This window comes from Condylura cristata, unplaced genomic scaffold, assembly GCF_000260355.1.
Source record: "Condylura cristata isolate star-nosed mole 26May11 unplaced genomic scaffold, ConCri1.0 scaffold00024, whole genome shotgun sequence".
Lineage (NCBI taxonomy): Eukaryota > Metazoa > Chordata > Mammalia > Eulipotyphla > Talpidae > Condylura > Condylura cristata.
The window spans coordinates 29,850,139-29,863,975 of record NW_004567125.1 but is presented as its reverse complement, the minus strand read 5'-3'; the positions used below and the strand labels follow the sequence as shown (position 1 = coordinate 29,863,975).

Sequence of the window (13,837 nt, the reverse complement as noted above, 5' to 3'; positions counted from 1 at the left end):
TGGGATTTAAGGTGATACCTCCACCGCCCAGCTCCAGGAGAGAGGGGTTCATGCCAGGAGCTCCCCAAGCCCTGGGCTCTGAAGGAGTGGGCGGCGGTCTGGGGCAGCTGCTCCAGGGGTGGAGGCTGCCACATGAGGAGAGCCAGGCCCCCGTGACGGTCCCTACAACCACAGAGAACAGGGCAGGGCTTTCTGCCATTTCTCAGACTAGAAAGCCAAGGCTCGGCATCTCACTGCCAGTAGGGGAGCCAGTCAGGTTCGAACTTGAGCCTCAGGAGGAACGTCTAGCCCGTAGAGCTGCCTCGGCCTGCTGCTCAGTGGCAGAGTGAGCACCATGCAGAGCTGGAGCGGCCCTTGCTCCCAGCCCGTCACCTGCCATCTATCACAGTAGCCCCCATCCCAGGGCTCCCTGACCTCAGCCTGGCACTGACTTGTTCCCTGGGCCGGTGCCATTCTGTGCACTGTGGGAGACAGCAGCATCCGTCTGACGCCAGTAACACCACAACCCATCATGTCAACTGAAAATACCCCAGACATCTCCAAGGGCCCCTGCGGCACAGCCCCCTGGGTAGGTGGCCCCAGTGTGTCTCCCTTGATAGGGGTCACGGGGCTGCAGGAGTGGGGGCAGGGCACTCTGGCACATCTGAGCCTTTTGCCACTCACCCCCGCCCCACCATCTCCAGTGACAGGAGAGTCTCCTCCCAGCCTCTCTAAAGAACTGACCAGCTCATTGGCCGGGGTCGGTGATGTCAGTTTCGACTCGGACAACCATTTCCCCTTGGACGAACTCAAGATCGACCCCCTCACTCTGGATGGGCTGCACATGCTCAACGACCCTGACATGGTCCTGGCTGACCCGGCCACTGAGGACACCTTCCGGATGGATCGGCTGTGAGCAGCACGCTGCCCCGCCAGGCATTTGCCACCCCGCCGGTCAGTGGTCCCGACGGTGTCTCCCTGGGACGGCCGCTCCGTCCCTGCACACGGCCGCGCTTGTCATTCTGAGCTTGCGATGCTGCCAAGCGCCCCCGCCTGCCCACCCCGGTCGTCCGCCTCCTGCGAGGCTGCGCGTCGCCCCCGTGGACCCCCCTGCTCGCTGTTGCCCTTGCCTGGGCCAAAAGTTGTCCCCCGTGAGATGCAGAACGTGTGTGGGCAGGGGCGCGTGAGCCGTGCCGCCGCTGGCGGAGGTGCATTTTCCGACTGTTGTCAGCTGTCACTGCCTTCCTTGGTCCCAGCCCCCGCCCGTCCCCCCTTCCCCAGCCTGTGGTTAGGTGGAGAGCCAGCCCCACCCTGCCGAAGGGAGAAGGCGCCTGCGATAGGGGGTGGCACCAAGCAAAATAAACACTATTTTGACTGCTGTCTTTTATATTTCTGAGCACACACGTGATGTAGAATCCGCCCTGGAGGCAAGGGCGAGGGCGAGAAGGAGCATGCCGACAGCCACCCGGCCCCCGGCTGTACGCTAGCAGCCACCCCTTGCCACCAAAACACGTCCCTCACGGCCACTTTTCTGGGAACATCCCAGCCAGCTAAAGGCCTGCTGGGGTTGCACGTGAAGGCAGGGGTTCTTTTGGGGTCTCACAACCCTGTTGCCATTCCCTTCTCTGTACTGTGTCCCCTTACTGTTATTTAAGGAATGGGGGTGGGGAGGGTGGCCAGGGCTTTTTGTTTTTTTATGTTTGTTCCTTTTGGTTTGTATTGACATTTTGGTTGTAGACAAGTACCTGAATCCTTCAAGCCAATACTTGCCTGAGAGCATGTTTTTATTCTGGAAATCCTATGTTATATATTTTTTAAGCTCACTGGAAGCCGTTTGCTACCCATCGGGTCTGAGCCGCGAATCCAGCCTTCTGAGTTTTGCTCCAAGTTATCTTAAAACAGAAGGGCCTGCGGGGTGGGCTAGGCTGGAACAGACAGAAGGTGGAGTGGCCAGAGATACCGCCTCTCCAGCCACATAACAGCGTCCAGAGAGGAGCCACGGCTTTTATTAAGGGTCTTGGCAAGACCTGACTCTCCCTGGCCCTCCTGACTGTGACCTCCAGCCTTCAGGGTATGGCCTCTCTGTCCTGTGGCACCCCAGAGGCAAGGCTGCCCCATCATGCCTGCCCCAAGAACCGGGGTTTGTCTTCTTCATCACCCCTCCTTTGGCTCCTCCTGGCAGGACTGATATGAGGGAAAGAGCAACCTGCGTTTTTTCATGGCGGGTTTCCAGGTGCTTTTCACCCCCAGGAGGCCTAGGTGACTGTTGTCTGCCATCACAGGGGCCATCGCTGTGCCCCCAGGCCCTGCAGGGCAGCTTCGTTTTCTGCCGGCTGCTTTGGAATAGGAATCTCCGTTTCAACCTGCCTGCCGGGCGGGCTGGCACCTGCGCTTGGTGCATTTCTCCGTGGCCTCTCAGTCCGCCTCTGCTGGGGTCTTGGGAGCTGCGCCTCTGTCCGGGAGTCATGTTTGGTCCCAAGACCATCCCTGTTGAAGTTTGGCCAGGCTGTTATTAGCACATGGCCAGGTGGCCACCCATATGAGAAGACCCCTCCTCAGTCCCTTGGCCCCCCCCATTGCCGTCTGGGCTGGGGGACACCATGTTGGTCCGTCCAGGTTGAGGGCCCATTTTCTTACCTGGCAGGGACCAGGGGCAAAGAGTGAGGACTTTTTTTTTTTTTTTTAAAGAAAACTACATGTACATAGAAGAGTTTGATTACCATTAGACTTGTATGTAGAACTTTTTTTAAAAAATGGCCTTAATAAAATTATAAGCAACCTTCCTGGATGCAAACTTTCAAGCAGGCATTGGGAACTCGAGTGAGAGCCTGGTCAGCCCACTCTTCCCAGCCTTCCCCTCCACCCCTGCCAGGTCTACATGCAGACAGGCAGGGGACTGGCTTTTCCTTCTCCAGGAGCTCCGTGACATTGCATTAACATGGCAGTCTATCAGTAGGTACAGAGATTTCCCAGGGAGGGGTCTAGCTGGGAGCTAACAGCTTGGCATCCCGGTACCCCAAAGGGGCCCCTCCCCTCCTGACCCTGGGCAGGTCTCTGGGGTCTGCAACAGGGAATTTTGTTTTTTGTTTTTGTTTTTGTTTTCTTAAATATCACTTCTCTACTAAACATTTTTGAATTGCCAAGACTTTCTGGAACAAGACAGCCTAAGGGACTCGGCCCTTTGACTTGTGTGTGAAATACTGTGATTTCGGGCGAGCTGTGCTGTGGGGGCGGCTGGGCCCGAGTCGTGTATATATAGACCCGCCGCCTGTGTTCTAGCTCGCTCGCTTGCTTGCTCGCTTGGGTAGGCCTGGATACCTGGCCCACATGAGGTCAGGGGTGGCCAGGCTGTCCCCACCCCCAGTCTCCAGTGGGAGTGCTTCTGGCTTTGGCTGGGAACCCTCATATGTGCAAATCTTTCCTCAGAGAGTGTAAGCTGCCCAGCTGTTCCCTGCTACCTGAGTTTACCTCTGTCCTTCTAGTCCCGAGGGCAATGAGTATGTTCTGCCTCAAAGGCTTGAGGACTGAGAATGGGGCCTGGGGCTAGTTCTTCTCCCAGAGGCTAGTTCTTCTCCTCGTCCTCTGGAAAGGAGGGTTTGTGCCCCTGAACACCCCCCACACACAGCTTTCAGAGTTGATGTGGGAAGAAGGGGGCTGTCCAGCTGGACACCCAGGCCAACCTCCATTCTTACAGTGCTTCTTGGGGCATTCTGTGGGCCCTTCTTGCTCTCTGTGTTCTCAGTTCCCCACCAACACTTTGAGGCAGGTGACCCTGACACCCTCACTGGAAGGAGTGGGAACAGGTCAACCCTTCAGTAAAAGTTGGGGTCTTGCAGCCAGCAGCATCCAGAGCATCCCCTTTGTGGGGACAGTTCATAGCATTAGGGGCTTTTAGTGTGGTTTTTCAGCCCCTACCCCCATTGTGGCTCACAGGGCCTTTCTAGGACCATACCTGAGGGTGAGGGCAGGCTGGCGTGTCCATGTCCTTTCCCCTGACACTACCCAGAGGTCTCCTGCTAGCCCAGCAGGTGTGCTTGAGCCAGCCCCCCTTGGATGCTGGCATCCGTGGCAGCCTCTGCTTGCATCTAATTGTGGATTTTCCTGCCTGGGAAGGAGGTTTCTGATGTTGGCCTGATTTCTTCAGGCAGTCAAGTGCCTGGGAAGACACTGAGCCAGGGATCCCATCTTGTGGCCCATGTGTTATAGAGGGCAGGGGAGGAGGATGGCTTTTGTCACACTCCAAGACCTTTGTGTGGCGGGCAAGAGACCCCAAGTCCATCTGGCCTGCCAGCGATGTGTGCTGGGTTTGGGGACTGTATGCCAGGGACTGGCTGTTTGTGATTGGGTAGATGGGAGTAGGCATGAGGCCTTTTTGGGACTGGGGATAGGAAAGCACTTCCCTTCCCCAGACCTGCCCATTTCCAACCTTGAGCTGGTTTAGAGTCAAACATCCATCTACCCTGCACTCTCAACTGAATTCTGAGTTTCTGCATTTCCAAAGAAGGTCTGGTGGTATTGGGGGGACTCTGCCAAGGGCCCTAAACACCCCCCCCAGACAAATGAACAACACCTGTCACCCTCCCTCAGTTTTGTGGGAGTCATAATCAGAGGCCTTGGGCAGGGACAGTGGAATGTAAGCCACAAGGTCAAGGGTATTAGATCCCCTGCAAGGCCACCAGACCCTTCTCTGTGTGGCCTGGCTCACAGTGGGAAGTCTGGTCTGGGTGAGTAGACAGCTGGTCTGTTTCTTCTACTGTTCATTTTGGAACCTTGTGGCCTGGGCCTCAGTTTCCTTCTTGTCATTGGCTCATATCTGCAGGTTTTGGGGCCCCAGGATCTTCCCAGGAAGGGTGGCAGGGACCAGATGTCAGGGTGATGCTGGCTTCAGATAGCTCCCTCCGCTTGCTGCTCTCCTGGTGAGCCAAATACCCTGTCCAGAGGAGCCAGGGAACATGTGTCATGTGTGGGTGGAGAGTTGCCCCCTTCTCACAGGGTTCGGCTTCTGGAATTTTGGGGCAGTTATTACCCAGCCCAGCTTATCACTCTGACCTCTTGTCCACTGAGGACAAGGGGCCACAGCTGTGGCTTTCATCATCAGACCCTGGGAGGGGACGTAGGGAGGTCACTGGCCCCGCCGTGTTCTGCCCCCAACCCAAGGAAACTGTCCCTGAGGGACTTGGCGGCACCACTGATATATGCAAACCCACCGGTCCAAGCCCTGCCCTGTCCTGCCTGTGTCCCTGTCCCCAGGCTGGCTCTGCCCCCCCGCCCCAGCATGTATACTGCTGTGGATGTCCCGTGGACCGTTCGTGTGGCGCCCTCGGCGGGCGGGGGCGGGCAGCTCAGGGCCCTCTCGGCCGGCCCCTGCCCATCCTCTCTGACGTGGACGCTTTTGTCTTTGTACCTTTGCATCCTTTGTAATGAAACGTAATAAAAAAATCCAATGTTTTTGTCTCTGTCTCCTACTCCCTTTTTCCCCCCTACCAACTGGGAGGAAGCATGGGTTTCATGAGGGCACCCGGAGGGAGCTATGTACACTTACAGATTGCCCCCTACAAGCCCCTAACACACAAAGAACTGGCAACCAGATGTGGTACCCTCAGGCAGCTGTTCAGGCGTGGAGGGAGAGGGACCTGCCCTAGCCTCACCTGTCTGTCTGCCCAAGCTCCAGGAGTGTAGGTGTGCAGGCCCCTGACCATGGCTGGGTAGGATATAACAGCAGATATGGATCTCCCAAATCTGGCTAAGCCGCACTGTGCCCAGCCTGCCAAGAGTGGGGACAGTCAGTGCAGGGCCTCACTTTCTGAGGCCTGGTTTTGAGGTATTGGGCCTGCCCCTCTTCTCCCAGAAGCCTGATCTCCCATGATCTCCCCAGAGCAGGGATCACAGCCGGTACCCCACCAAACGTACTTTATTTCATTCTGTCTGAACCCCTGCCTGCCCCCAAGATTGGCTGCCTTTCCAGGCTGGTGCAGAATCCTCAGCCAGTGTCCGGTGGTCCTCTCACATTTCTAGGCCCGCAGCCGCTGCTGGGTCTCATAGTCCTCAGGGATAGTGTCTGTGGAAAGAGGGAGGTTAGTGAGGGATATGGGACAATGAGTGGAGCAAGCTGACATGAGGGAGGAAATGAGGTGGGAGAGGGGGCAGGACTAGGCCCTGGTAAGTCGGGGCAGGGCGCCTGGGTGAGGGTGTGGTGTGTCTCCCTACCCCTCGACAGTGTTCCCCCTTACCATTGCAGCGGTAGCGCAGGTTGGCCCAGATAATATTCTCCTGTGAGAAACAGAAGACCCCTAGGCGGCCACCCCGCATGGTTGTATCCAGGACCACATTGCTGTCAGCCACCAACTCAGGGCCCTCATAGAACCGCACCCTGTAGGAAGGCAGATAGTGAGGTGAGCCCCAGGCCAGACACTCAGAGCCAGAGTCCACCCTGCTCTCTGGGAGTGGTAGCCACTTGTCCTTTTGCTGGGCCACTCAGAGCAGAGGGGTGCTCCTAGGCAGAGCCTCAGTCACCCTGTGTGAGAGTGGGCATCTAGAGTGTTGCACGCAGCAGTGCTGAGCAGAGCTTCTGACATCCTGCAGTGCAGAGTACAGAGCAGAGACAGTAGGTGAGACCTTAACCTTGTAGCTAAAGACCTGCTGTATGCTGGAAGACATGGATCTTTTTTCTAAGTGCCTTTGTCTTTCCCACTCTACAGATAGGGTGGCCCAGGCCCCCAAACCAGGTTGCCCGTCCCCTGGTGCAGGGATAGGGGTTCCCCACCTGATGTAGCCCACTTGGGGCCTGTGCTGCAGGAACCAGCGGTAGGATGTCTTGTCCTTCCAGCCCACATTGCGGGGGTCCTTCCACAGCAATCGAACCTGTGATGATGTGTCCCCTGTGTGCCACAGAGCATTCCGAAGCTGCTCCCCAGGGCCTGTGGAGGACTTCACGGCCTGTCACATCCAGGGATGAGAAAGGTGTCAGACATCACATAGGCCACCAGAGCTCAAAAGACTTGGCAGGACAGGCAGGGAGCTGCAGGTCATGGAGAGTGTCACGAAGCCCTCAGGAACCCAGATGGGAGTCTGGGGAAGCCTTTTATGGACTCCATGGAGGTCTGCAGTTGGGTTTTGTGTGTGTATGTGGGGAGGGGAATATGGTACTCATGAAAGTTTTTGGAAGTTCATGGGTGTGTCTGCAGTCTGAAGGGCTAGAAAGGTGTTGGAGGGGGGATTTAGTAATCTAGACACAGTTTGGGGATATCTGGGATAAAATGAGTCCAGAGGATTTGAGGAATTTTCAGTGATATACTGTGTTCTACAGGGTCTGCAGGAAGGTCTGGAGCCTAAGAGAAAGTTTAGAGCTCTGAGAAATTTTTGGGACTCAGAGGAAGATTGAGTGACTTTGGGAGACTGTTTGAGGACCTGTGGGACCAGGTGGATTTGGGGCCAGGGAAGTCCAGGGGAGGATTAATGGTGGGTGGTCCACAGCATGATGCTGAGGAACTGGGGACTGAAAGCTGTTTGGTCCTAGGAAGAGACTGGAGCCTCTTAGAGGGCCCAGGGAAAGAGGTAGGGCCCGAACACCTTGAGCTGGATGCCAGGCTCAGCCACTGCGCGGAAGGGATTAGCCTGCCAGTAGGTTTGCTCCATCTGCTTCCACATGACCACGTAGAAGCTGGAACTGTCTTGGTAGCCAAAGATGAAGCCGGCGTAATCATCATCCGTGACCGTGTTCACATGGAATGTGCCTTCGAAATCCACGCCATTGAAGGCCGTGTAACCTAGGGGAGAAAGATGCTAGCCTCTGCCCGATGGGGCCCTGGCTCGCACCTGGACCTTTATATCCAGAGTCCATGACCACTGGGTCCCAGATCTGTTCCTGCCTCATTCCCAACATGAGGCCAGGTACGGCTACACCCCTGAGTCCCCAGTGCCTTGAACCCTCCCTCAAGAGTCAAGAACGACTCAGCCTCTAAGCCCGTAGACTTTCTGAGTCCAAGCCCACCGCGGTCCCGCCCCTGGGTTGTCCATCCTACAAGCCACCCCTCACAAAGCCCTGCCCTTTCCTGTGTCTCACCCACAGCCAGACCAGGATCGCTGTTCATCGTCTGCACAATCTCCATCCCCTGATGGAGTCAAAGGAAAAATGGCCTCAGAACGGCTGTGGGTGTCCTCGACTCTTCATCCCCCACTTAGAGGGATCTTGGTCTCATCCCACCTCCCACATGAGTCCCGCCTTCACCTGGTTGAGTACCACCCAGTTGGGGTCTATCTGCGCATCGCCCTCAGGGTCCAGCACAACAGTCTGGAAGGCCCGAAAGTCAGTTAGAGTGACTTCAGCATTCTCCGGACACACATCAATCTTGTCCACCACCTTGTCTGCATCAAAGTCACCCTGGCACGCATCACCTACACCGTCCCCTGAGGAAAAGTGGGCGATTGCCTGCGGTGAGGTCCGCACTAGGTCCTACCCTGGGCCCAGCCCTGCCCACCTACCACTGGCCCTGTCTCCTTTGTAGGACCCGCCCCAAACATACTGTCTGAGTCCTCCTGGTTTGGATTGGGCACCACACGGCAATTGTCCCGACTGTCTGGAACCCTGTCGTTGTCATCATCATCATCGCAGGCATCGCCCTGCCCATCATGGTCTGAATCCTGCTGGGCACTGTTGGGCACTGTGGGGCAGTTGTCCCTCGAGTCCTGGTGCCCATCTCCATCCCTGGAGTGGATGAAGGGGATAATGAGATTCCCAGGGCATGAGGGTGGCCTACTGGGGTCTACAACCCACCCCAGGTAGTCTCCTTACTGATCTTGATCGCTGTCACAAGCATCTCCCACAAAGTCGTGGTCCACATCCCTCTGGGGGGTGGGAATGGCAATTCAGGGTCCATGATCAGGGCAGAGAAACTCAAAGGCCTTCCACCCACCCACTTACCCAAGGAATGCCCCCTAAGGCTGCTTAGACCAAACCAGAGTCCTGTAATCCTGCCTGGGACTCATCCCATGGTCTGGCCCCAGATGTCTGACTTGCCCTCACCTGGTCTGGATTGCTCTTCTGGGGACAGTTGTCACAGGCATCCCCTACACCATCACCATCACTGTCTTTCTGGTCTGAGTTTGGCACCCTGGGGCAGTTGTCAGCTACATTTCGGATCCCTTTGGGAAGCAAGGGTGAACAAGACCCACAGTGGAAGTGGGACCAGACTGACTTTTAGGGGAGGTCCTGAGTCCACCCCCTCCCCTGGCTCTCAGCAGCTACAAAGATAAACCAAATACTTGGAGCAGCAACCCAGCTTCTTGAGATTACAGAAATGGATAGCCTGCCAGGGGGACTGGCCCTCAACTAGCCCTCCCCTTGCCCTGGGACTGCACCACCCTGAAGGCCCTATGCCCTAGTACCACCCTGGCTCAGACTCATGTCTCTGCTCTTCCTTCTTGTGGCATTTACCACAGAGACCACCTGCTTTCCTCCAACTATCCCTGCCTATTCACCTCCATGTGGGGTCGCAGCTTGCAATTTCCTACCTGCCCATGTATAATCCATGGTCCCAACGACTCCTGAGCTCACCCCTTCTGACTTTCACCCTGTTGCAGCCCCTTCATTCCCCACTAGGAGCCTGGACCCCTTCCCATCCCACCCCTCGTGTACCCACCTTGCCCTCCTTTACCTAACCGCCTTTCCCTCTCCCCTTTCCCTCTCACGATCGCCGTCGATGTCATCGTCACAGGCGTCGCCTCGGCCATCCCGATCAGTGTCCTTCTGGTCATCGTTCTTCTGAGACCGGCAGTTGTCACAGGCATCTCCCCACTTGTCGCCATCCGAATTGCGCTGGTCTGGGTTCCGCACCAGCGGGCAGTTGTCCTAGGAGCAGGCCAGGTGGGGCAAAGGTCACCCCCCCAAACCAGAACATCCCCAAGTTCCCACCTTTCACTTCTCCAGCCTCGGGGGTCGCGCCCCTCACTCAGGCCACATCCAGCAGTTGAGCGGAAGCACCCCAGTTGGCCGCACCTCCTCGTTGAGGATCCCGTCTCCGTCGGCATCCGGGTCGCAGGCGTCTCCGATGCCATCACGATCCACGTCCTCCTGCCCTGAGTTGGGCACCGTCATGCAGTTGTCCTAGGGGGCAGGGCGGGCGTGAGGTGTCTCGCGGGAAGCCCCGCCCCCGCTCGTGCTGGCCCGCCCACATCGCGCTCGGACCCCGCCCGACTTCACTATAGAGCCCCTCGCCCCAGCCTGACTCCCCGTTTCTCGCACCAGACCCGCCCAATACGAGTTGGACCACGCCCCCTCCGCAAGCGCCGCCCACGTCGCCCCGCACCCTCTCCGGTCCCAGCCAATTCGGTCCCGCCCACCTTTCGGCACTGGCGCTCCGAGCAGCGCAGCTTCTCGTCCGGGAACCCGTCCAAATCCGTGTCGCGGCCGCAGAGGAGCCCATTGCCCGCCCAGCCGACTGCACACTGTTGGTAGGAAAAGAGTGGGTATTCCGGCGCTGTCGTGTCGGGCGACCCCTTCCCTCGCTCCCTCCATGTCCACCCACACTGACCACGCACGACCGAGAGCCATCTCGCTCGAGGACGCAGTCGGCTTTCTCGTGACACGGACTGGGTGTGCCGTCGGGGCAGGAGCGCTGTGCTCGCCTATGGCAGCCGGATGTCTGATCGCCCACGAAACCGGGCTGGCACGGGCCGCACTGGAAGGAGCCCTGCGCCGAGGCCGCACGCTTTCAGCCTTGACCGTTTGCCAGTTTGAGCCTCCTGCCCACACCTCCTTCCCACTCTCCGCGCTCTTCCCTCTCCGATCCGTTCTTACCCGGGTATTCACGCACATAGAGTTGGGGACGCAGTTGTGCTGTCCGGTCTCACATTCGTTAATATCCGTACAGACCTAGGGAGTCGGGAACTCAGAGGTCACCCCCCCACTCACTCACATTCAAACACCTGTGCACCTCGCTTCCAGCTCAAGTCTTCTCCGCCTGCTCCCTTTCCCCTCCACCCACTCCAACCCCATCATCTCTGACAAGGACTCTTTCTCCATCCCATCCTCTCCCGCCTGAACTAGTCGGAGAGAGACTGGAGGACTCCCTTACTGAACAAGCATCTCCAAGGCCCTCCCCCTCTCCAAGGCCCTCACCTGTTTGTTGGCCTTGGCAAAGGCCAGTCCTACGCCCGTGTGGGTGGGCCCACTGTACCCTGGCGGGCAAGCCTCGCAGCGGAAGCCAGGACTGGTGTTGATGCAGCGGACACGAGGGAAGCAGGGGTGGGCGTTGCACTAGGAGGAAGGATCCCGGAGAGTGAGAGGACCGCGGAGTCGGGTTTCGCCAGAGGCAGCCTTAGGGGTTTTCTTGGGCCATCAGCCAGCACTTGGTGAGGCTGTGCCATGTGGGGTGGAAGCCTTCATTCCAGGGGTCAGTGGTGACTTTGTCTTGAGGGGGACAGGGGCATGACCAGGTGGAAAGAGGGGTATGCCTGGAGGGATCTGTTCGTGGAACAGGGTGGTGCTGGATGCTCATGGGCAGGCAGAGGAATTATGAAGGTGGGCATCACCAGAGGAGGGGGGAAGTGGTCTCCTGCGCGTGCATACCCGGCGACGGGGGGCTTGTCGGGACAGGCACCCCGCGGTGGTGGAAGGGTTGTTGGGACTGGTGATCCTCGCAGGTGAGGGGAATCTCTGGGGTGAACCACTCTCAGCGGTAGGAGAGTCGTCGGGGCTGGTGGCAGTGGTAATGGAGGGGGTGGGTGGGTCAGGTGCTCTTGACCGTAAGGATGGGTGATGGGGTAAGTGCACCCCCGCCGTGGGGAGGTCGTCTGGACGTGCGCTCCCGGTGGTGAGGGGGTCCTCCGGGAAAGCACCCACAGCGGAGGAGGAGGTCGTGAGGGAAGTGGGAAGTGTGGGGACAAGCGTTGAGGATTGCCGGGGCGGGTCGCACCTCGTTGACGTCCGCGCAGTGCGAGCCGTTGCCGGTGAAGCCCGCGGGGCAGGGGCCGCAGCGCGCGCCGCTTGTCGTCTCGGTGCAGGCCACTCCGGGGAAGCAGGAACCGGGTACGCACTGGGGCAGCGGCCGCACGCTCACACCCGGGGTGCGAGCTGGCTGCATCCCTTGGGGTCCGGGGTGGGGCAGTGGGGGGGGAGGAGAACGAAGAGGGCCTGATCAGGGCCACGCCCGGAGGCGGAGCCCAGGGCGACCCAGTCTCGGTCCTAGGACCCCGCCTGGGGGCGTGGCTGGCGCCGGGCCAGGTCCCGCGCGCTCGGAGACCCCTCTCTCTATCGCGCACTTCGCGCGTGTTTCTGCAGTCAATGGATCTCTGTGCCTGTTGATTTTCCGCTTCTCTTTCTACTTGCCGGCATCGCCCACACGGCCCCGCGTTCTTTCTGTGTGTCCTTCCACCCTGTCGTCCCTTTCCCCTCCCAGTTCGTCTTTTCTCCTTTCCTCGTCCAATCTCTTCGCCTCTGTCAGTGTCCGTCCGTCTTGCCTCGTCTCTTGTCCCCGCTCTGGCTCCCCATCTTTTCCCGCCCGCACTCCCTCTGCCGCCGCGGCCGCGCTCACCGCACGCGTCACACTCCATCACCGTGTTTTTCAGGAACGTGATCTCCTTGACCTGCGGCGCAGAAGCCAGATGTGGTCAGTGGGCTCCATCGCTCTCCGCCTCCCTCTATTTCCACTTCACCAACTCTCTACCCTCCCAGTCCCTTTCTTCCTTCTCCAGAGACACTTATATCCCCAAAGACTTCCTTATTCCCCCCCCCTCGGAATTCCCTATGCCTAGGGCCCGTTTTCTAGAGCCCCCATTTTTTCTCCTCCGCCGCCGTTACCTTTTCCACCAGCCCCGACCCGCCCTCCCCGCCCCCACGTACCAGGACTCCCTCCTCACTCTCCCGTACCTCCTGACCCCTCCCTTCAGTCAGGCCTCTCTCCCCGCTCTCCGCACCCCCCGCCCCTACGCCCATCCCTCACCTGCTGCCGCAGCAGCTCCCGCACGTCCTGCAGCGCGGCGTTTGTTTCCTGCAGTTCGCGCAGCATCTGCGGGGCTATATCTGCACCTGTGTCGACAGGGGGCGCTGACGGGGCGTCCGGAACGGAGGACCCCATCACCATTCCCAGACGCTGGGTCAGGGACTCCCGACACCCACCCCATTCCTCGGGCCTCTGGCCCCCCGCACTCCCCAGTCAAAATCCCCCGAGTCCCCAGGACCCACAGGCCTCCTGTGGGTCTTCCTGTCTGGTTGCGGGTGTGTGGAGGGGGGGAGGGGGAGGGGGAGGACTGGGGTGGGGCAAGGCATGGGGGAGAGTGCGTCTCACCTAGCGGGAGCTGGCCCTGGCCTGACGCACTGAGCGCGGCCAGTGTGAACAAGAGAACGCGGGCGACGGCGTGAACCATGGTGGCAGCGCGGAGCTGGACGCTGCTAGCTCTCTGACGCCCACGAGGCCCGTGAGGCCTATTTATCCCAGCGGTGCTGCCGGCTCTGGCTCCGAGGACGGCCCACCGCGGCCCTGCCCAGCGTCCAGCCGCAAGGTAAACAGACTGTTCTGGCCTCTGTGTTCAAGGCCCCGCCCACGCTGCTGAACCGGGACCCTGTGGGGAAACTGAGTCACGGGAGCCTGTTCAGAGGTGGATGGGGGCAGAAAGTTAAGCCAGAAAGTCCAACCCTCTCATTCACTTATTTATTGACAGCCTGCTCTATGTTACCCGGGGGTAAAGCTGGGAAGGAGCCGATCCCCAACCCCCGACGGACTCCCTCAGCGCTCACTCACAGTGGCTATAGGTTAGGACCCATCTCCAACCCTTGCCTTGTCTTAGGGCAGGGTGACTGGCCTCCACTCCCTCCTCACTTGCTTCAAAACCCAACAAATGATTTCTTTGTGCTTTGGGTCCC

General features: G+C 58.8%; 2 protein-coding genes across 7 annotated transcripts in view; one reads left to right on the top strand and one right to left on the bottom strand.

Moving 5' to 3' along the window:
* The window catches only part of CRTC1 (CREB regulated transcription coactivator 1), a 63,247-nt gene extending 57,832 nt beyond the window's left edge, over positions 1-5,415 (top strand). For all 6 annotated transcript variants that reach the window (XM_012729027.1, XM_004688602.2, XM_012729029.1 and 3 more), the window contains one exon: positions 684-5,415. In XM_012729027.1, the coding sequence (XP_012584481.1) occupies positions 684-895 (212 nt within the window). In that variant the 3' untranslated portion in view covers positions 896-5,415. The remainder of the gene's footprint in view (positions 1-683) is intronic.
* Positions 5,416-5,881: 466 nt separating this feature from the next.
* COMP (cartilage oligomeric matrix protein) lies at positions 5,882-13,355 on the bottom strand. Its single transcript, XM_004688170.2, has 19 exons — positions 13,263-13,355; positions 12,918-13,003; positions 12,510-12,561; positions 11,892-12,061; positions 11,096-11,233; positions 10,775-10,849; positions 10,509-10,667; positions 10,318-10,422; positions 9,974-10,081; positions 9,667-9,826; positions 9,002-9,120; positions 8,771-8,823; positions 8,502-8,683; positions 8,207-8,385; positions 8,042-8,090; positions 7,549-7,745; positions 6,743-6,915; positions 6,210-6,349; positions 5,882-6,037 (listed from the first exon to the last, which is right to left on the bottom strand). Exons 1-19 carry the CDS (start codon positions 13,339-13,341, stop codon positions 5,991-5,993), a joined length of 2,271 nt encoding a protein of 756 aa, XP_004688227.1. The 5' UTR covers positions 13,342-13,355; the 3' UTR covers positions 5,882-5,990.
* Between the last annotated feature and the right edge of the window lie 482 nt (positions 13,356-13,837).

Bases quoted from the DNA above. Each gene is read 5' to 3' on its own strand.
- COMP (XM_004688170.2), bottom strand. From the start codon at position 13,341: ATGGTTCACGCCGTCGCCCGCGTTCTCTTGTTCACACTGGCCGCGCTC. The intron at 8,386-8,501 runs GTATGTTTGGGG...ACTTTTCCTCAG, and splicing joins AAACCAGGAGGACTCAGACA to GGGACGGTGTAGGTGATGCG. The intron at 6,038-6,209 runs GTAAGGGGGAAC...CTCTTTCCACAG, and splicing joins CCTGCGCTACCGCTGCAATG to ACACTATCCCTGAGGACTAT.